This window comes from Stegodyphus dumicola, chromosome X2 (genome assembly GCF_044657685.1).
Source record: "Stegodyphus dumicola isolate Sdum_Otavi_A_Nest chromosome X2, ASM4465768v1".
NCBI lineage: Eukaryota > Metazoa > Arthropoda > Arachnida > Araneae > Eresidae > Stegodyphus > Stegodyphus dumicola.
The window spans coordinates 85,032,864-85,056,249 of record NC_140781.1 but is presented as its reverse complement, the minus strand read 5'-3'; the positions used below and the strand labels follow the sequence as shown (position 1 = coordinate 85,056,249).

Genomic DNA, 23,386 nt, shown 5'->3' with positions numbered 1-23,386 from the left:
TAATTTTTTTTTTCAATACTGGATTTTATTACATCTTCATTTTACTGTACTGTAGCTGAAAATACAGTTTTATTAAATGAAGAATTAAGAGGGGGAAGGGGGTTTTACACTCTTTTTTGATTATCCTCGAAGCAAATTTAAAAATTTGGTAAATCAAACATAATTAAAAATTTATCTTTAACAGGACTAAGCAATTTAGACGATATAAAGTCTTATGGAAACTAGCTTAGCCGGCAGAATCAATCTTAATTCGCCGTTGAATCTATTTCCATAAATAATTACAGTGCTAATTAGTGCGGCTAAACTAGAAGTGGATTAGATTATTAGTTTATAACAATGTTTCAGATTTCTTCATCCTCACGACCTACATGTATATAGTTGCTCTGGGGAAAAGAGGGTAATTCCTAGAAGAAAAGAACGTAATTGTGAAAAGTTAATGAGCAAGTAATATATATATATATATAAATATATGATGAATAAATACAAAGTGAAAATCAGTTCAAGAGCTCATTCAATTATGTACTGAGAGCTGCAAAACTTAGTGGCAATACTGTAAAATAAAAATAAAAAAATAAAAACGTTTAAATCCATCTCACATTCAACTCGGAGCAAACAATTAAAAACAGAATCGGTTTGACTAACTGAATTAAAAGGTGCAACTTCGCCTATTTTCGTCGTATTCCTAATGTATAAACGGCATGGGTGTTTTCGTGTTTTTCCCCATGTGTAACGTGTATACGAGCCAGTTTGCCTTAGAAAGTCCTCCACGAAGTCAAACTAAAGTTACCTAGTAACATTATTCTCAAGGTTTACTAAAATTTAGTTTTGAATTATACTCTATCCTATCTTTCTTGGCTCTTGTTGCAATATTCGCTCAAATTAGAAAACACGCAAACTTGCATGTGCATAATTTATATGATGAATAATAAGTCGAAGGCAATCTTAACCGACCAATGGATTGGAAGACTGTTGAACTCAATTATAGTATCTGTATTAAAACAAAACACGTATGGGCTACCTGCCTAAGGGAAGGGATGCCTTTGTAGAGGCCTTTCTAAAGAGAATCGGCTCATATTCACATTACACTTATTGGAAACCATAAAAATCCCATGCAACCACGCTGTTCAAAGGATTTAAAGCTGGATCAAAATACAGTGTTCAGTGATCTTGCCGCTCGGCCCTTGATGGGCAGGAAGACTGTAAAGCTTTCGCCACATCGCGGTTGTGCCCGAGTATATTTTTGTGTTTGAGTTATAAGGTATTTTCTCCCTCCTTTCCGCATGACTTCGTGGTGTAATTGGAAGCATACTCGATGCGTATTCGATAGGGTCCAGGTTTCGAGCCCCGACGAGGGCATTGCACATTTTTCAAGTCTCTTGCTTCAAAATAACCTAAAGACTCTACCGAGTATATTTTTGTTCTGTATTATAAGTGAATAAAGATCGGTTAATTCTTCTACCAGCAAAAGTGTTTTATAAATTTAGAGATAGTGTAGCGTATGAAGTGTCGTAGTTTTGAATTGAAGATCTTGATGTAAGTGATTTGAGTCCTAGCATCTAAGAAAAGTAGCATCATGCTGTATTTTTTGTAACAATAACTCAGTCGTTTTAGTTCGTTTTTTTAACATTTAAGTATGCAACTCACCGGGAAGAGATAAGAAAGTATGTACCTGATTTTAGCATGGCTGTAAGGACGATACTCACGAACCAATTCGGAGAACTCTGCAGTAAGCCACAAGGCTGCATCTTCAGTTTAAAATTAATTTCACACCATAAAACTTATAACCTTAATCAAAAGCTTATCCAAATATACTTTGATCAGATCTGTACATATATTCGCTGTCATTTTCGCTACGACTGTTTAATTCTCATGCAAACAGAAGAATTTCGAAGATAAAAATTTTTTGCCTTGTGAAAGATCTTTTGTTTAGTCTATTATGCACAAATTTCATGAAATAATCTGTGTAATATTTTCCATTAAAGTGAATAATGAGCAAGTTAAAAGGACTGAACTCAAATCATTTTTTAAATTTCTAATTCGAAACGAGACGATTCCTCAAATACTACCAAATTCTGGAGAGAAGAATTAACTGAAATGGATAATTGAACAAAATAATAGCTTTCCGGATTTCGAAAGGAAAGTTGCGGTTTCGGTACATCAGGCAGAAAGGATGTTAAATGTTTTCCTTTCCCTTTCACTTCTAAGATTATGGAGAGAAAAAAAGATGATGACGATATCTTCAGATGCCAGGGTCGAGTCCGTGACCTTTCGAAAAAACCCAAGACGACCGGTTCGCTTAGCACTTTTTAATACTTTAAACATTGTAAATAAACCAACAGATGTGTCTTCGCGTTTGGTTCTAACGGACAGGTAAGTGGAAAGAACTTTCTTTATGTAATTTCTAAAACATATTATTACAGCTCACTTTATAAAACATATTGTTCCAGCTCACCTCTTCAGAAAAGTAACTCTGTACTTGTAACATCTGAAATCTTTAAATAACAAACTTAAAATTTTGACATAATTCGATTACATTAATATGAAACTTAATCATATTAAAAACATTTTTGAGAAATTTAATTAAAGAAAATTAATATAGTATAAAAATAATCTAATTTTAATTAAATTAGTCTGACTTCGTTCTAAAATTAATCTAATTTTGAAATGAAATCAGAAGGTAGAGAAATCTTGCAATACAATTCTTTACATCAAGCAGTTTGCTCTATTTTTATTAAGGAATCACGAAATTTCGTAGGATTTTTAATAGACTTATTCAATTCAAGGTAATAAAATTCTACAAGTCCTCCAGCATTTGAAGTGGGTTTGTGTTCCAAAAAAGTATTTTTATAAATAACATTTCTCTTTCAGATTTTTCTAGTCTTTTTGAAACATGTTAATACAGTTTGTTGTTAACTTCAGTTTCGCTACTTTGAAACCTTTTAAACCAATTCCTACAAAAACTGCTGAACACAGCCTTCTTTCTATTAATTTCATAACTAATCCCTTTTGTTCCTGAAATGGTCTTTTTTAAAACAAATAAGTATAATTCTGTGGCGTGGATGCAATTAATCAGTTCCATTTTTACTTATAGTACAGTAAACCCCCGCCAAGCGCGGGTTTACGAAACGGGATTTCACCTGTACGTGTCCTCTTAGTTGTTTCCGTTTTACTTGAATTTGGATACTTGTAGTTTTTTAACTTATTTGCCTAGTTCTTGTACTAAACATTGAAACACAGATTTCAAATTTTTTTCTCTATATTAAGCCTTGTTTGTTGAAAAATAAGTATTTTCAAAATATTCCTTGCAATCAATAAAATCATTTGTTCAAAAGGTGTTAATCAGTAATTAACATAATAATTAGGACACTCTCAACTTTTATTGAAATGCTTCAGTGGACAATGTTTCTTGCCTTTTTTTTTTTTTAAATAAAAATTTATGGCAAAAAATTTTCAATCAGTTCCCTATCTGAAATAAGCCTTGTAAGACACTACAATTTAAAGATCAGATCTGTTAGAAATTTAATAAATTCATCTTTTCAGGGATAGTAAAAGTATTTTAAATACCCAAAAAACCCTTGATGTAAAGAGTTCAGCTATCTTTGATGAAATAAAATGACAGAAATTGGATGGAACAATTGAAATTGCACTGAAGTCTAAAACCATATTCCAAATTACAGCAAGGAATTGCAAGTTTATTCTTCAAAAAAATCAAACAAGACCCAAAAATTAGTACTACAAAATGTTCAACAGATTTAGTAGAAAGGTTTGCAATAAAAGTTAACTCTGAAGCTTTAAGAAGTGTCATTTAAGGCACATGGATACTAAGGCTACCTGCAAGAAGGAAATTCTTTTCAACAAGAAAACAAGGAAAATAAACTGGTGTTGGCAAAATCTGTAGTAAGTAAAGTTTTGTCATATTGTAGCAATGTTCAATTTGAAGAAAATTCAAAATTTTACAGATTTGGATCGGATACATGAATTAATATGTGGCAAAATCCGAATTAAGAACTGAATTCGAATATTGCCGAGTGTTATGCACGGAGGTAGAGGCATAATGGCTTACGGATGTTTCACTGCCTTTGAAACAAGAAATTTAGTATTTATAGAAAATAATACGTATTAGTATAAATATACAAATGTTCTTCATGAAAACCTGAAAAGAAACCAGCAAGAAAACTTAAAATGCAAAATGTGTTCTCAAGTTCTAACTGTATAACTATCCTAAACGCACAGCCCTAAATGATCGCTTGTGGTTATCATACATCTATTCTGAAGTTATAATAACTTCTCCATATTGTCCGGACTTAAACCCTGTAGAAGTGAGTTGGAGAAAAGAATAAGGAAATATGATACTTCTTCGAAAGTTCTACTGAAAGCAATTCTCAAATAAGAATGGAACAAATGTAACATTCTTAGGGAAAAAAAAAAAGCTGGATTCATGTTAAAACTGTAATTTTTGGCTTAATGATAGCCAACGAAACATCGCAAAAGGCACAGGAACATCGAGGGTATCGTTATTTTCAAGTTTTTATTAAATATAAACTGTTTATTCAAAAGTGTCAGAATACTTATGTGAGTTAATTTTCAGAACGTTTTTAATAAACTATTTTTTTAAATCAAAGCTTTTTTTAAATCAAAGTTTTTAAATCAAAACTCTTTCAAAACAAGCAAGATTTAAAATAGAGGAGAATAGTATATGTGAAAAAAAATAAAGATATTTTGCTAATATTTAGTAACTGACATTTGCGAATAAAATGAAAAAATACATGTTTCAGAAAATAAATGTTAACCACTGTATTTATCCAAAGCTAGAATTTTATTCATACGTGGATCAGCGCTTATTCATCAACTCTAAATGCCTGTTGGCATCAACTCTAACCGGAAGCTACCATCAATTTAAAAAGATTTCTATCGAACTAAAAATCGTATAACTTGCAAAAGTAATTGGCAAGATAGGACTTTCAGATACAAGAGAAGTCAAAGAATTAATCGAGAATGACGAATGAAGAATTGGATGATATTATAACAACACACGACAGTGAAAACAGTGGTAGTGAATGAGATAAAACGTCTTTAACTTCCAATAACTTAAACAAATTGTTGAAAAAGGCAAGGAAATATCTGAATCTGCTGCCTTTTTCAACGATTTGTTTAAGATATTTGGGTTTCGAGGTGCCTTCTCACCTCGAAACTTTGAAAGAGTTGCATCAATCACTATCCTAGACAAAAAATCACCAGCTTTTCTAAAAGCTAATTGTCTCGGGTACTTATTAAACAGCAATAAAAATCCTTTTAATTGACATTTATCTCGTTTCTACTTTTAATTACAATAATATATAGGTTTGTTTAAATTATACATTTTTTCTGAATCTGAATTGTATCTAACACATTTTCCCACGGGAAGTTAACTTTGTGGAACGCGATTTTGCCGTACGCGCAATGCATTGATCACGTAACCTCCATATTCGGCAAGATTTAATGTAAATAAAAATCAGATTATTTTGCTGTGATAATATAGATAAATTTTAATATAAATAACTAAGTATTTTCGTAGATTTATAAAACAATGTTTTTTAACATAGATTTTTTAATTATGAATGTTTTATGTTTATTAATTTGCAACAGTTTTCAGCAATTCGGCCAGCTTATGCAAGCATCTAATATATAATCCTCAATTATAGATTTATAACGTTAAGTATCAGTTATTTTAGTGTGCAAAGAAAGCAGTTACAAATTAAAGAAAAATAATAACGTTGGTGATTCATAATGCTTTATTATTCTTAGATAAGAAGAAAATGATCATGACGACAGAATACCTCTTAATTGGAATAATTTTCATTTCATGTGAGTACTGGTTTCTTTTGTGATAAAATTTTAATATTTACAAAAGGATAACTTAATTACACATTTAAAATTATTTTCATTATTTAATTTGTATATCTGTAATTATATGTTATTTTACTATTTTTTTATTATTTTTAGCTACAGGATATAATAATTTATTTATACAGTAATATTACGTTTTGACTAGATTTCCTATCAAAACGTATTAAGCTTTATATTTTTAATCATTGTTTGATTATTTGTCACCTTTTGTCATTATCTTTTATTTTCTATGAACATGCCAATATATAAAATGGTCTTACTGGTTATGTTGTTACGGGCGTTAATTTAATGTTAGTTTATAATTTAATTTATTAGCTTAAAAACCAAAATACATACTGTCTGAATTCTAATATAATATAAAATTTAGTTTTGGTAAGGAATTTTCGTCTTCTTTATTAAGTCTCTGTATGGTGTAATTGGAAATATGACTGGCTAGCAGCTGGAAGATCCGGAATTTGAGTCCCGGATAGGACATAGCTGACTTTTCGTACTTCCTGATTCGATAAACCCAATGACTCCACATATAAATTATGTTCTTACTGGCGGCTGAAGCACTGTTAACATAGTAACGTGTGAATAATAAGGAAAAGTGAAACTCCATCGTCGAGAGTTCTAAGCATCAGAAATAGCTACAACCCTTTTGATAATGAAACGAATTTTTATTTACTTTGGCTCTTTTCAATTCACTTTAATCATCTCTTTAAAAGTACTTTTATAAATAAATTTTCTCGCAAAATAAAATAGCAAATATCGAGTGAATTAATAGAAACTTCTGAAAAAGCAAATTTGGTTTGAGAAGTAAAACTACTACTTTCTGTGGTATAAGGTGACAAACTCATCGAAGGTTATAATGTGTGTAATTCTGAATTATCTCAGCATACAGATGTAATATACATTGAATTGGAACTATTTCCAACGTAATATATCCTGTGTTAAAAGCTTTAGACACAGGTCTGCTTATTTGGACAGATGCTCATAACTTTACGCAGTTCTTTGAAATACAGTTTGGTGGTCTGGTCGTAACTTATCATTTTGAGTCTAAAATCAATACCTAAAATACACTCTTTTGCAAAAAAAAAATCGAAGCACCATGAAGGAAGTGGTTGTTTTTGATGAAATTGAACATGTGTATAGCTCATACAGAGATAATAAAACCATTAAAAATCAAGGTCATAGTGCCTGTTCACGGCTCACAATCACCCATTGAGTGTTCAAATTAGTAGTTGGTTGAAGAGCCCCTGGTGGCAATGCATGCTTGAATTTGTAGAGGCAAGGAGTGGTAGAAGTTCCTAATGTCATCGTGCGACACATTCTGCCAGGCATTCATCAGTTCTCGCTCTGAATCTGCGATATTTTGTGGTGCTCGAATCTCGCGGCCTACCATGCCCCAAGCAAACTCGATTGGTGAAAGGTCTGGTGACCTTGCTGGCCAAGGAAGCGTATCAGCCGCACGGAGACAGTCCAGAGATATGCGAGCTGTATGTGGTCTGGCATTATCTTGTTGGAAAATAGCCCCAGGATGACGTGCCATGAAAAGTAATGCAACCGGCCGCAGGATGGTATCAACATATCGTTGAGCTGTTAAAGATGTACGGAGGATTTTCGAGGTTTCCCCATGTGGTGTGACGTGTTTACGAGCCAGTTTCTCTTAGAAAGTCCTCCACGAAGGCATCTCGCCCCTTAGGCAGATAGCCCTAGTGTGCTTTGCCCTAATTAAATAAACCAAACCAAACCTAACTGCGTTGATTTAATTTCGACGAGCACTGTAAGACGATAGACATCTCTGCTTTGCTCCATAGTAGTTTAAAGTTGCAGAGCGTTTTGAAAATTAAACGCGGAAACTTCGTACATTAGTCGTATAAAATTTGTTAAGAAAAGACGGGAAATTTAAAATTGCAAAGTATTTAGAAATGTGTCTGTCTTCTCATTTAAGTCTTAATTTTCGCTTGCAGATGGAGCATTTGGAACTTCTATCCATTCCGGACATGTTAGAGTAAGTACTGTAATATTGTAATACAAAATATTTGTTGCTAATTATTTTAAAGCTTGAAATAAATTTGATCTAGTAAAACGAAGATCCAATACACTGTTTCATTTTGAAGTGTTACGTCGAAAGTTCTTGGCTGCTGCAATAATTTTCAGTAATTATAGATACAAAAACCCGAAAGCATTTCTATTATTAAAAAAAAATAGCACTATTATTCTTTCGTTTCAAACTGATCGTTAATTGCATTCTCCTGTAAAGTCAGCTTTATAAGTTTTCTTGTACTTCGCAATTAAAATTTTAATAGCGTAAATAAGCGGTGTGGAACGCTTATATTTCAGACTAGAATAGAATTGCTTTTGAGGCACTATGATGTCTACTGCCAGAGAATGTTTTTCCAAATTCGTGAATATAATGCCCTGTTTTATTACTACATCTATAGGCTCTAGTGAGAACTTACTAAGTATAAGACTGGTATACCCATGGAAGAAAGGAACAAAAAGAGACGCCTTTTTCCTCCGCTGTTGACTTAAAAAGTCCTCCACGAAGGCATTCCTTCCCTTAGGCAGATAGCCCTAGTGTGCTTTGCCATAATTAAATACACCACCTCCGCTGTTGACCCAGTTCTTTTGAGCTTTTGATAGTCTAAGGGGTGCGACACATTTGTTTACATCCACAGCCGGTTATTTTGACCGCTGCTTTGGAACTTAAGAATCGGAAGATTCTTAGTCTTAAAAACCTTTGAACCTATGTGTGAAATAAATGAATAATTGTTTTATATGTCTGTTAACTTTTAATTGAAAAATGTAGGAGTAAAGTGAAAGAAAAATGAACAAAAATAGGTACAAGAAAACCTCAGATAAAACAAAATGGAACGAAAAATTATATTACTACTGAAAACTCACTTTTGTTGCATGAATTATTTAACAAATTTAAGTAGTTTTAAAAGATAATAAAGAAAAATGCACGAAATGCATTTGGGTAATTGAGGAAACTTTATAATTGTTCTTGAGACATCCTCATTTAATGAAATTTGCTATTAAGATGCGACTTGCATTATCATTAATCAAAAATCATAGCGTTCATAATTTTATATATTTAAAAACAATTAAAATTTATTCAAACATAAGAGGCGGTATAAAATGTTTCAGACATTCCGTTATTTTCGTTTAAATTACTGCCAATATTAAAATGATATTTAATGTCACGAAATTCATATATATTTTCTAGTAGTTTAGAATGTCTAAAATTTATTACGACATTTTCAATGAAGAAGGATGAAGTAAAAGTGTTCCAAACATTTTACATAAAATACCGCGTTCACAAACGTACAGAATACAGAGTACTTTTAGCTGGAAATTTATAACGAAGGGAACTGAATCCTTTATTTCAGAAATAAAACGTGTATCTTTTGTCCAGAAAAAAATTTGATATAAAATCAATAGCTTATTAATATTATGCCAGAAAAGAAAAAAGGCGTTTACTTAGTAAGTAAAACAGTAAGTCATCTACGATAGTCTATTAATAGAGTTAATAGTTGTTTGCCAAAGTTTATGAGAAAGGGTATAAATGGTTAAATATTTAAAATTGGCAAGAATGGCAAAAACAGCAAACGGCATCTATGATATCAGAAAGATGGTTTGGTTATTTGCATGTGGCCAAGCATATGAGGATTATACGTGGAGGACTCTCAAAAATCAACTATTCAGCTAGCTCATTTCTCTGCGTTCGAACTACAAGAAATTCAGAAGTCTTTAATCGCTTGGACAATGGGTCAGTTGAAGCAAAAATAAATAAGAAAGATAAATTAAAAGTATATTTTTAATAATATTACCTTAAAAATTGCAAGTAATCTTTATTCAATTTACACATACTTCTTACTTAAAAATTCAGATTTATCCTAAGCGACTATAAATTACCTGATTAGAAACGTATACTAAATGCACAGAAAATAAAGATTTTCACATGTCGAAAAAGGAAAAGTTTTAAATACATAGGAGTATTAGTGGAGGAGTTAAAGCAACAAGTGATTAGCGTAATATTCATAAATTTGCAGGACTAGCTTCGAAGGTTTAATGGACTCTCAACTACGAAGCAGTTAACCAGAATTGGTGAATTTGTGGATGCCTCCTTGCCCAACAAGCTCAGTGTTGCGGTCCTCATGCTAGATGCGGCCAAAGCATTTGACAGCGTCTGGTATGAGGGACTCATCTACAAGCTTATTATAATGAACCTACCTAGTGAGCTGATCCTGATACTCAAGTCCTTCCTGGATAACAGGACTTTTATCGTACGACACGGCAACACCTATTCTTCCCCGAAAGTTATCTCAGCGGGAATTTCACAAGGAAGTATTTTAGGACCTATTTTGTATATTATCTATGCTAACGACTTCCCCAGTCTACGAGATGACAACAATATGCTTCTTGCCTGTTACGCCAATGATACGGCGATTCTCACCAGATCTAGGCTCCCTAATCATGCCATCTCACAGATTTAGAACAAAATCCCCGCCATTGAAGACTGATATCGTAAGTGGAAGATAAACATAAATCCAGCCCAATCCGAAGTGTTTCTCATCAGGAAATTCAAAAGATTTGACCCCATCACCTCCCGGATCACTCTCTTCAATACTGACATCCCGTTGACACCGCCAAATATCTGGGGATTACACTAAAATCTATCTTCACATGGTCAAACCATATCAGGAACGTTAAAGGAGAAACACTGCAAATCATGTTCAAACTTAATTCCCCCCTTTCGAGCACCACAAGACTCAGTCTACAAAGAAAAAGAAGAATTTACACGTCCATCATCCGTCCTATTTTTCCCACGCTTCTCCCGCCTGGGCCCATGCCACAGCTAATGACATCAAACATCTTCAAGTTATTCAAAATAAATTACTGCGCATCATTACTGAAGCTCCATACTTTGTCAGAAACAATTCTTTGCACAGGGACTTAAAAATTGAATACGTTCAAGATTATCTTAACAAACTGAACGACGCATTTTTTAGCAAATCTGCAGCCTGCCCTGTACCAAATTTCTCGGAGCACCTTAATTATGAGATTCTCATGGATGATCTTATCAAGACTTTTGCAGCTCACCAGCTCAGAATCGAAAATTACTAGTCAGTTACTGTGCTTCATTAACTCCGTTTATTGTCTGTCGTAAATTACGTTTCCCGCTGTTCTACTGAAATAGGCTGTCTTCTACTTGTATATAAGGTATTTCTCCCTCCTTCTTAGCGAGCCTTCCTGGTGTAGTGGTCAGCACACTCAGCGCATAATTGAGAGGTCCGCGGTTCGATTCCTGGCGAAAGCGTTGCATATTTCTCATCTTCCTACTTCCAAAAAAAATATTTAATGTCTCTACATGTATTTCGGCAAATTTTTAATCTATTCTTAAATTTTTAGTAGTATATTTTAAGTTCTACATATTTTTAACTGCCTCTGACCTACACTGCGCTGCTTGTGTAGGATTCCCACCAGTATGGACTTATTTTATTTATTCTGCTTCAGATAGGAACTTGTATATTTTTTACGTACTCTTATTTTGGAATTTTGCATCTTGTACATATTTGCTGACTTATTACATTATTTTGCCCTCTATATGTTTTCTCTCACCAGCTCAGATAATTTCACCACCATTAGATGACGCCACCTCTACCGTCTGCTTATTAGTACTTATCAGATGTTGCTTTCCACGGAGGATAAGGTTGCCTCTTTTCTTCTATTTTGCGACCTTTTCTTCAAGAAAACTTCACTCAGGTTTCTCCAATTTCGTCATGCCCTTCCTAGGAATCTTTAAGGAGCTGGAAGAAGCTAACTTTTAGCTGTATGCCAGCCTAAATACCAGCATCCAAGTCCAAATCCAAGAAGGTTTAATATAGAACCTGCTTCTTCAGCTGCAGAAGGATAAATGACGGAAGAGAAGCCAGCGATAAGAAACAGTCCAAGAAAGTCAAGCTACTAACGCTATCTATTGATGAAAAATGAAAATAACTACAAAATAATTTCCTTAAAAGCTGAGAGTAAAGACTGATTGGAATTGAAATCGTAAGTAGAACTGAAAGATTTTTATGAATGTGAAACGTCTCTAGGAAGTTTAATTTGTCTACAGAAGAATTTTTAATAGTTTTGGCTGCAGAAAAATGGGAAATGTGATTTTCTGACCAACAGTATTGGATAATAGGGGATTTATGTATTTCTTTTTTTTCTCACGTATGTCTCATGTTCCTTAGTGCGAAATTGTAAGTTTGTCTTAATGTGGCCAATTTAAATTAGACCTCATCGGCAAGGAATCCTGTGTATATCCCAGGAGTTCACATCCAAAATGGGATCCTTAAGCATGGAACTGCGTGTTTTATTAGCAGAATAGTACACGACTCGAAAATTGAATTTCTTCAAAATATGTACAATTTTATAGCTAATAGATGGAAAAAACGTAATGACAACAGAATTCTTATAATCTCCTAAAACAAGAGAGTCCCTTTTTGATGGGTTGAGATCAGAATATTTTAACTGCTTGATCAATAATATTAGATGAAAAGCCTCTGTCAATAGCAACTGCTTTTAAGTAATTTAGTTCTCGATCAAGAGCCGATTTGGAGGAGAAAGCCTGATGTGCACGGAAAACGAAAGAATAAAATGAAGCTAGCTTCTTTTTAGTCGAATGATATGATTTGAAGTGTGGTGGAAGGCAAACAGATGAAGATTTACGGTAATCAGTGGTACTGAAGTTGGAAATATTACATATGACCAAGATGTCGAGGAACAGAAGAAAAATGGGTGTCTGTTGTTCAAAAAGTAGCAGGATCGATGGAATTTTTTATTTAAAGGAATTTATTTAAGTCATCTGTATTGCTGCCAAACAGTGTAAAGTTATCCTCAACGTAATGGAACCACACAAAGAAGTTTAAAATTTTAAATAATTTTTATTCATAATAATGCATATAGATATCAGCAAAGATAGGACTAAGAGGACTTCCCACGGCTAATCTCTCGGTTTATTGTAATACTCATTTTAAAAAACAAAATGTGTTTTTAGAGAGTTGAATGAGGGAAATTAACTCATCAATTTCGATACAGGAGAAATGAAATTCTCGAAACCTCATTTCTGGACATCTTACAGCAACTTCCAGTGAAACACTGGTTAATAATGATTTTACATCAAACGAAACTATGATGAAATTTCTAGGGGAAATGCTTTTTACTTTTTTTTATAAACTCTGTTAAATTTTTTACGGTTTAAGTGTTATTAACTAACTAAGTCAAAAATCTAGAAACTAATTATTTAACTAACGAGTCAGTGTCTAAGTTTGATATGTTATTTTATGTTATGTAGAAGTGAAGGGGCCATCTAATATTTACCCTAACCGTCTGAGTTTGATACAATAGAGCGGGATGGAATAATTTGGGTAAAGCCTATAATTTGGCCAAACTTCGCAACAGATGGGATAAGCAGTTTTTTTAAGTGGCTCTAAAGGATTTGTGAAAATTTAATTGCAGTTTTTATTTTTGAGAGGTCCAAAGGTGAAGGGTCTTTAAGGATCACATTATATCGTAAAACATAGCATATGTTAGTGTTAAACAATTCCCTTTCGAACTTGAGGCACCCCATCCTCTTCCGTTCCTCGACATCTAGGTCTCACACACAACATTTCCAAATTCAGTACTACTGAATACCGTAAATCTTCATCTGTTTGCCTTCCACCACACTTCAAATCATGTCATTCGACTAAAGCGAAGCTAGTTTCATTTTATTCTTTCGTTTCCCGTGCACTTCAGGTTTACTTCTCTAAATTGGCTCTTAATCGAGAACTAAATTTATAAGATCTATCTCTTTTTGTCCACATAAACTATTCTAGATCCTACAAATGAACCTGGCGAATTCTCGCACAGGCGTGAAGTAATACCAGCACAGAAGAAGGGTGAAAATAACGCTTTATTATTTCTAACTATGAAGAGAAGGGTACATGTACTTCGTTACACAGGTTTTAATGGTAAGCCACTGAATGTTTTGATAAACAAGGGGCGGGCCTCTGATTCTAATTCCTTCTTCTGTTAAGTATATCATTTTTCTAGTACTCTAAGTGTACTTGAAAAGTCAGTTTTTTTTCTCCAGAAAATCCTCTAAAATCTACTTTTTTGTAACGACTTATACTACATCTTCTTTATAAAGTTAATTGCACAGTATGACTCTAAGAATCGAAAATAATTATAAAAGGAGTAACAACTGCAAATTGGAGCCTCTAATTTATGAATTACAATGTTGATCCGATATGATTTATTGTTTCTCTAATAACTTTTTTATGATTTTTTGATTTTATAACCATTTGTATAGTCCATATGAGTTTGTGAAATGAAGAATCTACTGTATTATTATATGTTATTTTATTATGAATAATTGTTTAACAATGTTTTCTCTCACAGCGAAAGAGATGGGATGACACTACTGGAGACTTGAGCAACATGTTTCGTGGTACCGCAGGGGTAGATTATCCTGACCTCAAAACTATACCCACAACTAATTTTCGCTGTGAAGATCAAATTTATGAAGGTGGACTTTACGCAGATGTGGAAGCGCAGTGCCAGGTTAGTTTCTTCTTGCACTTAAATATTGTAAATTCACCAACACGGCAATGTTACTTATCCAAAAGAGGTAAAGTTTAAGTTGATATTTTAAGCAGCTTAAAACGAAAACACAATATATACAATTCTCCACAATTTCAATTTATGCTTCAGAATTCAAGTCAATTCAGAATTTAAGTCAAAACTGCAAGCCCATTTTTCTGTAGAGTTTCGAGACTAAAATTTAAATACTATTTACATGAATGGAATTGAAAGTAGATTTCATAGAGTGAACTATGATAATAGTGCAATTATAATATGTCGATAAAAATGCTTAAAATTTTACGTATAACCTACCGAACCGTTCTATATTCTTAGATATATATATATCATATCCTCGACATATTTTAACAAAATATTTTTACATTTTTCACTGCGGTAAGACTCCGAAACTGCAATAATGCGTTATTTGTAATTTTAGTAACGTAATGCGTTACATTAACAGCGGAATTGGCCAAGTACAATAATAACGTATTTGGCTTCTTACAGAAATAACGCGTTTGGTTTATCATAACAATAAAATAATTAAGTATTTCGCTTAAATTATAGAAATAAAATTACTTATTAGTAAATTTTAACTTAAACGTGAGAGAAGGAATTTTTAAGATTACTTCAATAAAGGTAATATTATAATTTAAAAACGCATAGTTGTATAAACTATAGTACTTCTCAAACAAGAAGAATAACACTTTTGTCTCAAGATTTTAAAAGTGCCAACCGAAACACTTGACTTATACCAAAACGCTAGTAATTGACTACAACTACACTGCAAATTGTGAAAGGTGGGGGACTCTTTGGTAGAGAAAATTTAGCGTCGCCACGTTCAGTCTACTTTCAAAACAGAAGCTTTACTACGACTACCTAAAATGATTCAAGGAGCAAGAAAAGAATTGTAAGCCTATATGTGACATTCATGCTCAGAGGCCAAACCATTTAGGGTAATTTACACGCCGTATATATTCATCTAAATAAATTTAATAATTTCTTTAAAATTATTTTATTTTACTTTATTTTTCCATATAATTTAGATCAATGAAAACGGTAAAAACTAAGCAATTAATTAACAACTTAATTTAAAATATTAATTTCATAAATTAATAAGCAACTTATTTACATGTTTAATTTAATTTTAAAAGGAAATTTGCATCAACAATACTAAATTTGCAATACTTAATTTAATTCATTAAATGTTAATTAACATTAATATTTAGTATTACTTAATTTTACTTTAAAAGAAGAGAAAGAAAAAAGAAAAGATGGAAAAGGAATGAAAATAATCTATTCCGATAGCTGAGTTCCGAATATACGATACGGGATAATTACAGTTTACCTGCATTATAACAAATACACTCATGTTCATAAATTAAGGATAATGCAAAATCAGGCAAAGGAAGAGTTAGAAACAAAACAAATTTGACTTATTTATTAAACAAAAGGTAAAGAGCAAAAAAAGATGCTATATGTTTGATATTATTAAAAAAATTAGCGACTTCTTCTCCCTGGAGCAAATTACAAAAAAGACCTATTTACAAAAAAACAATATTTTATGGTTTGTATGATTGTTAATACATTGCATGTCTCCCAGACGATGCAATACAGTCCGTACAACGCCTACGCATGCTGAGTATCAAATTGATCTGATCTTGGGGCATATTACACCACTCAAAAAGGAATGCTCTCCGAAGTTCAGGTAGACATGTAGGAGGAGGTTGACGGGCTGCAACTCGTCGGCCAAGCATGACCCACACGTGCTCTACTGGATTCAAGTCCGGTGAGAATGCTCGCTAGTCCATACGGGTGATATCCTCCGATTGAAGGCATTCGCTTACGATGTTTGCACGGTGAGGACGGGCGTTGTCATCCATAAACACAAATTGTGCGCCCATGGCGCCTCGAAACAAACGTACATGTTGTTCCAGAATGACGTCCCGATAGATTTGGCTTGTCATGGTTCCAATTTGAACGTGCAGGTCAGTTCTGGAACGCAGAATAATTCCACTCCAAACGAGCACTCCTGCACCACCGTAACGGTGTCGTTCAATGATGTTTTCTTGGTGGTAACGGGTACCTGGAGCTCTCCATATGAAAGTCCGGCGAGAATCAGACTGCAAGCTAAACCTGGACTCGTCGGAAAACATCACACAAGCCCACTGTTGCGGTGTCCACAATGCATGCTCTCTACTCCAGACTAACTGCAGGCGACAGTGAGTTGCAGTAAGTGGAACGCATCTGACAGGTCTACGAGCATATAGACCAATCTGTCCTAAGCGTCTGTACACGGTCTGCCTTGAAATTGTCGTACCAGTGGCTGAAGAGAGCTGACGAGACAGGTCTGAGGCTGTGCTCCGCCTGTTTCTTTTGGCAGTAACGGCCAAATACCGGTCCTCATTCGGCGTTGTAACTCTGGGGCGACCTGTGCTATAACGTCTACTCACATTACCATCATCTTGGAATCGTTGCCAAAGCCTGGAGATGACACTCTGGGCAATTCCAAGTTCGTCTGATACTTCCATTTGGGTACGCCCACATTCCAGACGGCCGATAATTCTAACACGTAAAAAATCATCCAAATGCGTCCTTTGTGTCATAACTATTCGGTTATTGCACTGAAATGCTTATAAAGCACCTGCGAACAATTTTACTTCTTTGCCTGTATTCCTGATATATCACTCCCTTAACACTCGTCATTGTGACGTACCATCGGTGTCATTTGTTTACTTCCTGAAATTTGCATATGATTCTTGAAGATGTGTGTAGTGATTTTACAGGTGATATATTTATTTTAGAGTTCGATTTCCGCGTGACTCCGAATTATCCTTAATTTATGGACATGAGTGTACTTCCGATTTGAAAAGTATAAGACATGAAACATCGTTTGCCACTAAAACTCTCTCTCAGAACTCTTTACTTTTGGAATTCAATCATAGTTTCTAAAACTAATGTAAAGATTTACATTATTCCAAAGTTTTTCAATTGTACTTAGGAATAATAATAATTTCTTCAGTCGTTTTCATTCTAACAGCGCATGTATTTATATTTTCTTTGATCATAAAGAAGGCTTACCAACGGCTGAGAGGTAAAATCAGTGATAACTCTGCCTGGGATCAAATCCCATCAAACGTATTATGTGCCTGGATAATTTTCGTTTCCTCATGTGTGATGCGAATGCGAGTCAGTTTCTCTTAATAGTATATCTTCTTAAGAAATCATCTCTTTGACTTAAGACGACAGCCTTCGCACGTTTTATCATAATCTAAATTAAACTGATCACGGAGGGAGAATATTTTGAAGCAAACCTTTATTAAGCTTTTTATTTTAACTAAATAGTTATAATTACATTTTTAATGATTTAAAAGCATTTCAGGCTTTAAATTGGCTTGTACCCTTCCCGATGATTAAAAAATATCTGCACAATTCTCTGCTTTAAATAATATAAAGTCGTAGAACTACATGTCGATATAATTTTTGCCTAATTTTATAATTCTGGTCATTCTTTACATTAGATACTTTCAATCTGTAGGGATTTTATTATTTTAATTAACCAGTTACTATGATTTAAAGCTTTACTTTCACTTCTTCACTCCAGAATGAAAATTAGCTCTCGTGTATTTTAGGATGAGGTTTTTGGATTTTAAAGCAGAGCATGTTCTTCCTCTCGAGGCCACGGCGTTGCGGCTAGCTCAGATAAGATTTTTAGTGTTGGGCCTTGCATTCTACTTGCCAATATCTACGCCGATTACGTTTTGAGTCAATTTCGCGTTAAACTGATTTGTGTAACCTTCGGATAACAGCTTATTTAAATTAAAATTTTGCCTTTGAACTTACTGTTATTTTAAGTTATCTCGCCATAAGTGCTGGCTGAGTTGTAAGTATCAGGTGTGGCTCTTGTTTTTCTTTGGTTTTTAATAAAGGGTCTTTTACCTCCTTAAGGTTTACACCCTCCTTAAGGTTCAGTTGTTGTTTTAGACATAGCGATAATTCTCTGTCAGTCTATCTAGAGCTTGGTTCCAGTTCATGATAGCAAAGAAAACCACCAAACTTTAAAACGGCGCCCAAACCAAATCTCGGACTGTGTCTGAAGAAATTCAATGTTTAATATGGCCCCCCCCCCTCAACATCGTAGGCTCCAGTGGCACCAGTAAACGCCAAGGAGGGATCTGGATACATCTTGGATACGATGCGAGCGTCTATGAAAGCCGCAGTGACTTTTGACGGCAGAATTTTTGTAATCGCATTTTTGAAACAACTGGACTTGCATTTGTTGCTTTACCTGGTAGGAGAAATAAAAAAGGTCACCATAATAACCGTCGCACTTCAAGGACTGACACTGAGCTGGTGCAAAGGAATCGATAATTTTTTGGATTACACCTGAAAACACCGCGGCAAAAACTTTGCGGACGAAAACGTCGCGGAGAAAACAACGCAAGAAGAAAATGTCGTCGTACAAAACATCCCAAAGAGAAAAGATCGCAGTTCTAAAATATCGTGGTCGAAAATAAAGCGGTTCAAAAACTTCGCAGTTTAAAAATATAGTCGACGAAAATATCGCGGTAAAAAATAAAGTACCTACAAATCATCGCATGACTATAACATCGCATACATGCATTTTTCGAGTCGCATAGTTATATATTATGTAACTGAATTTTGTCATAAAAAAACAAATAGACATCCAAAAAATTGATTGCATGCAGTACATGGAAATGTTAACGACACTTTAAGAATAAACGGAAGCAACAATATGTAATTTTCATTAAAACAATATCAGACTAACAAATGTGAAAGAAAATAATTTGATCATTAACTAAGCAATTTTTATAGAGGTAACCTCATGCAGTTATTTATCTTCCTTTTTCTAAGCATTTTTAGACCGTATTTTTCATGAAATATTATCAGTTAAACTTTATAAAAAAAGTTTAGTTTATTAATGACCTTAGTTAATTAACTATATAAATTTAAAATCCTACTAAGCTTTATAAGTTGCACTAATTTTCTACTTATTTTCAATTTTTAAATGCTTAAGTTTCCTTCTTATGTTTTCAGAAAATTTTATTAGTTCTTTCAAATATATGACATATTCCTCATTCCTTCTTGCGCTCAATTATCTTTGTAAGAACACGTATTTACTACTTTCAAAACCTGAAAACGCGTGAGTGCGATGTTATCGTCATGCGTTAATTTGTAAGTATTTTATTTCTTACCACGATATTTTCGACGACGATGTTTTAAATTGCGGAGTTTTTAAACCGCTTAATTTTCGACCATGATATTTTGTACAACAATGTTTTAGAATTGCGAAGTTTACTCTTTGCAATGTTTTCTCCCACGATGTTTTGTATCACGACGTGTTCTTACGTTGCTTTTGCCGCGACGTTTTCGACGGACACCATATTTTGAGAGGCTGAGCCAGGCAGTGAAAATTGTACATTCGAAATGTTTAAAACCGTCCTTGTAAAAGAATTCCTCACGGTGAAAGGTTAGGTCAGGTTAAGTTATTTAATTACGGCAAAGCCTCGAATGCTATAAAGGAGGGATGCCTTCGTGAAGGACTTTCTAAGGGAAACTGGCTCGTATACACGTTACACATCGGAAAAACCCCGAAAACACCCATGCAGCCCCTCATTGTGAATGATAGGGCGAAACTGAAAGCTGAAATGTTTTAGCAGATACAAGATTAAGGTCGAAAAACTGACCGAATTTATATTAAGGAAAATACAATTGGTAAATTTATTGCATGGGGAAAAGGCCCAGTGCGGAAGTCATCCAAATGATTCTGCCTAGGTTATTGCCGCAAATCCAAGATTTTTGTTAATCAGAAATCCGAGCACGCTCGAGAGTTTATTTGAGCTCGCGGTGAAGTTTAAAAGGAAGGTTTTCAGAAAGTACACGTACATCAGGATATAGGCAGTCATTCGTGACTGTAGTAGCTCGAATTTTTCATAAAAGTAAACTTTCTTTTTGGATTGTCATGTCAATTTTATCTCGCTCCTCTTGGGTCGTTTGCCAAAGGTCCGTTTAGTATTCTGTGTACCGTTTCCCTAAGGCGCGTTTTAAAAAACCGAAAGCGCAAAAATTTATAGGAGAAGCGACAGGGGGTTTTGCAAGTATTTCGTTAAATAGGATACATTTTATTCCTGTTTCTGATTCTTTCTTTGCTAAGGAAGCAACAATTGACTTCGACTTCTTATTAGAGATACTGTCCATATGAAGCTCAACTTTATTGATGTCCTTTCCATATAAGAATGGAATTTCTTCTTCAAAATTGGTTCTACAATACTCTGCTAATAGTACAGTGAATTAGTTTTAGTCTTACTTGGGATCTTTTTCTAGCTTTAATTTACTATTTTTACAAAATCCTGCAACTATCGTGAATCCCGTTGGAAACTTTTGAGTATATTAACGGAGCCGTTCCGTGAAGTCATGTTCGTCAGTTGAGCCGAAAGAAAAATATTTTTTTTTATTAGTCACTTAAGTATACCCATGCCCCATCGAGTATTACCATAAATTTACATTTAACAGCAGGTAGTTGTTTTTCATATAATTTTCTACAATTTCTTTTTCTTTCCGCAATATGCTTTGGCAAAAGCAGATGAACTCTATGTATAAACATCTTTTTTAACTTCAAATCTTTATGAATGGTTTAATTTTTCGTGCCAGATGACATTCCCAGTTCCGATGCAATGCATCTTCAAATCGGTGAATTTTCTTTCAGGGTCATAGACTTCACTTTCTAGTACCCTTGTTCGAACAGTCTTAGGGGCGCACCAGCGGCCGAGCGGTAAAGCCGCTAAACACAGGTAGTTCGGTCCGGGGTTCGAATCTCGACGAACAGGCTGGCTGCATGGGCGCTTTCGTGCTTTTCCCCATACGTAACGTGTACACGAGCTTGTTTCCTTTAGAAAGTCGCTCAACGAAGGCATCCCTCCTCTTAGGCAGGTAGGCGTAGGGTGCTTTGCCATATTCAATTAAACCAAACCGATCGAACAGTCTTAGGATACGGTATTGAGGTTACTGTTTTCAATTTTTTTACCTTTACCTAGTATTATAGAATTAATTTCTATTCTCGAAAAAGCGTCGGCAACGACGTTCTTAGAACCGTGCACATGCCTAATGCCAATTGATTTCTGGGTAATGAAATCTAAATGTCATAATAGCCGAAGGGAACATTTCTGGAGCTTCTGCTAGAAAGTATGTATTGACGGTTTCTGATCTGCATAAATCTGAAAATTCCTGCCCTCTAACATGCGTCAGAATATATTAATGCAGAATAAATCGAAAATAATTCCCTGTCATACACGGAACATTTCTGTTGACTTTTATTGAGTTTCATAGAGAAAAGTGCTATAGGTTCCCATGTTTCTTGAGACAACTGCATGACTGCCGCCGAGAGCCTCTCCTGAAGCACCTACTAGTAAGCCTCTGAGCTTCGGAAATAGGGTGTCTCGAAAGGACAGCAATGAAACTTTGTTCGTCATTTTAGTTCTAATTTAACTGTTGGGGACGAATACTGAACATAAGAACGAGATTTCGTTTTCTTGATATGCCCTTTCTAACAATTTTATTCAATGAGAATGAATGCGTGCTGCTTAAAGTGTGAAATATATTTAAAAGTTAAACATACCTAAAAATCGGCGAAGCCGCGCAAATTAAGCGTCAACAGATGCACTGGTGATTTTCAGAGAAATTAGTGAGACAAAAGTTATGCGCTTTCCTTATCATTAATTTAAATCTTAAAAAAAACAGTGCCTAATTTGCCTTTCATTTTTTTAATTGGCAAGCGAAAGTGCTTGAAAAACTATAAAATCTGAGATTACTTTCTTCTTTTATTCCGATAAATTACCACAGTTCCAGACCTCATTTTTTTACTATACATTTTAGAAGCATAGAAAAGGAAGAAAACATGAAAACTTTAGTTCTTTTTGACTTAAATCAAATTTCTCATGCCAATAATGAAACATTAACACTTTTACTAAATTATTTTTAATTTTGTAAATTAAATATATATATATATATTTCCAGGTGTATCATGTTTGTCATGATGGCAGAAAAGATAGCTTCCTATGTGGTAAAGGTACGATTTTCAACCAGCAAATTTTAGCATGTGATTACTGGTACAGTACAGATTGTGAAAGTGCACCTAATTACTACCATATGAATTTGGAAATAGGCTCTCACTCACATCACGCTGGATGTCACCATGATAGCAATCAGAATGATCCAAATTCTGACCGAAATAGATTAAAACCGTACACTGATCCCAATCAAAGAGAACAGAAGTTAATTGAATCCAGACAAGGAGCTGCTGGACATAGCAAAAACGATAATCAACAACCTTGCAACTGCATTCAAAACCAGTACAAAGCTCCATGGTCTTTTCCAACAGGAAAATAAGTTGTAAAAACTATGTAATATGAATTATAGTAATATGAAAGTGCCGTTAGTATAAAATTGTTAATAAAAACCAGGGAAAAAGCATTTGTAATAAACTTATTTTATCGGATATTTTACTGTCGGTTTTCATTATATTGAACAACTGAAAGCACTTAAGTGTCGCTAGGAATAATAAATTGAATGCACTACACAAATTTTGATAGAAGCATAAAATATTAAGATTACTTTAAAATGAATAATAACAGCAACAAAAAACACAAAAATCTTGAAATTTTATGACGTGGAAAAGTGGAGCAATAATATTCAATTGCACATATGCGTAACTGCTTGCATTAATCACTATTATTTATTACAAACTTGTAGAGTCATTAGGTTATTTTGAAGCAGGATACTAGGAAAAGGTGCAGTGCCCTCGCCGGGACTCGAACCTGGACCTTTCGGATACGCGCCGAATGTGCTACCGTTACACCACGAAGGCATGCGGAAAAGAGGGAGA

The 23,386-nt window shown here is 34.1% G+C and overlaps 1 protein-coding gene across 1 annotated transcript; it reads left to right on the top strand.

The window, feature by feature from the left end:
• Positions 1 to 2,313: 2,313 nt before the first annotated feature.
• Positions 2,314 to 23,001, top strand: LOC118205754 (uncharacterized). The gene is made up of 5 exons (XM_035378042.2): positions 2,314 to 2,370; positions 5,785 to 5,844; positions 7,839 to 7,879; positions 14,305 to 14,466; positions 22,519 to 23,001. The coding sequence occupies exons 2-5, from the start codon at positions 5,796 to 5,798 to the stop codon at positions 22,888 to 22,890; spliced, it is 624 nt and encodes a 207-aa protein (XP_035233933.1). The 5' UTR covers positions 2,314 to 2,370; positions 5,785 to 5,795; the 3' UTR covers positions 22,891 to 23,001.
• Positions 23,002 to 23,386: the final 385 nt, after the last annotated feature.

Excerpts from the sequence above, each read along its gene's own strand:
- LOC118205754 (XM_035378042.2), top strand. The coding sequence starts at position 5,796 with ATGATCATGACGACAGAATACCTCTTAATTGGAATAATTTTCATTTCA. Across the intron at positions 5,845-7,838 it reads TGGAATAATTTTCATTTCAT|ATGGAGCATTTGGAACTTCT; the intron begins GTGAGTACTGGT and ends TTTCGCTTGCAG. Across the intron at positions 7,880-14,304 it reads TCCATTCCGGACATGTTAGA|CGAAAGAGATGGGATGACAC; the intron begins GTAAGTACTGTA and ends TTTCTCTCACAG.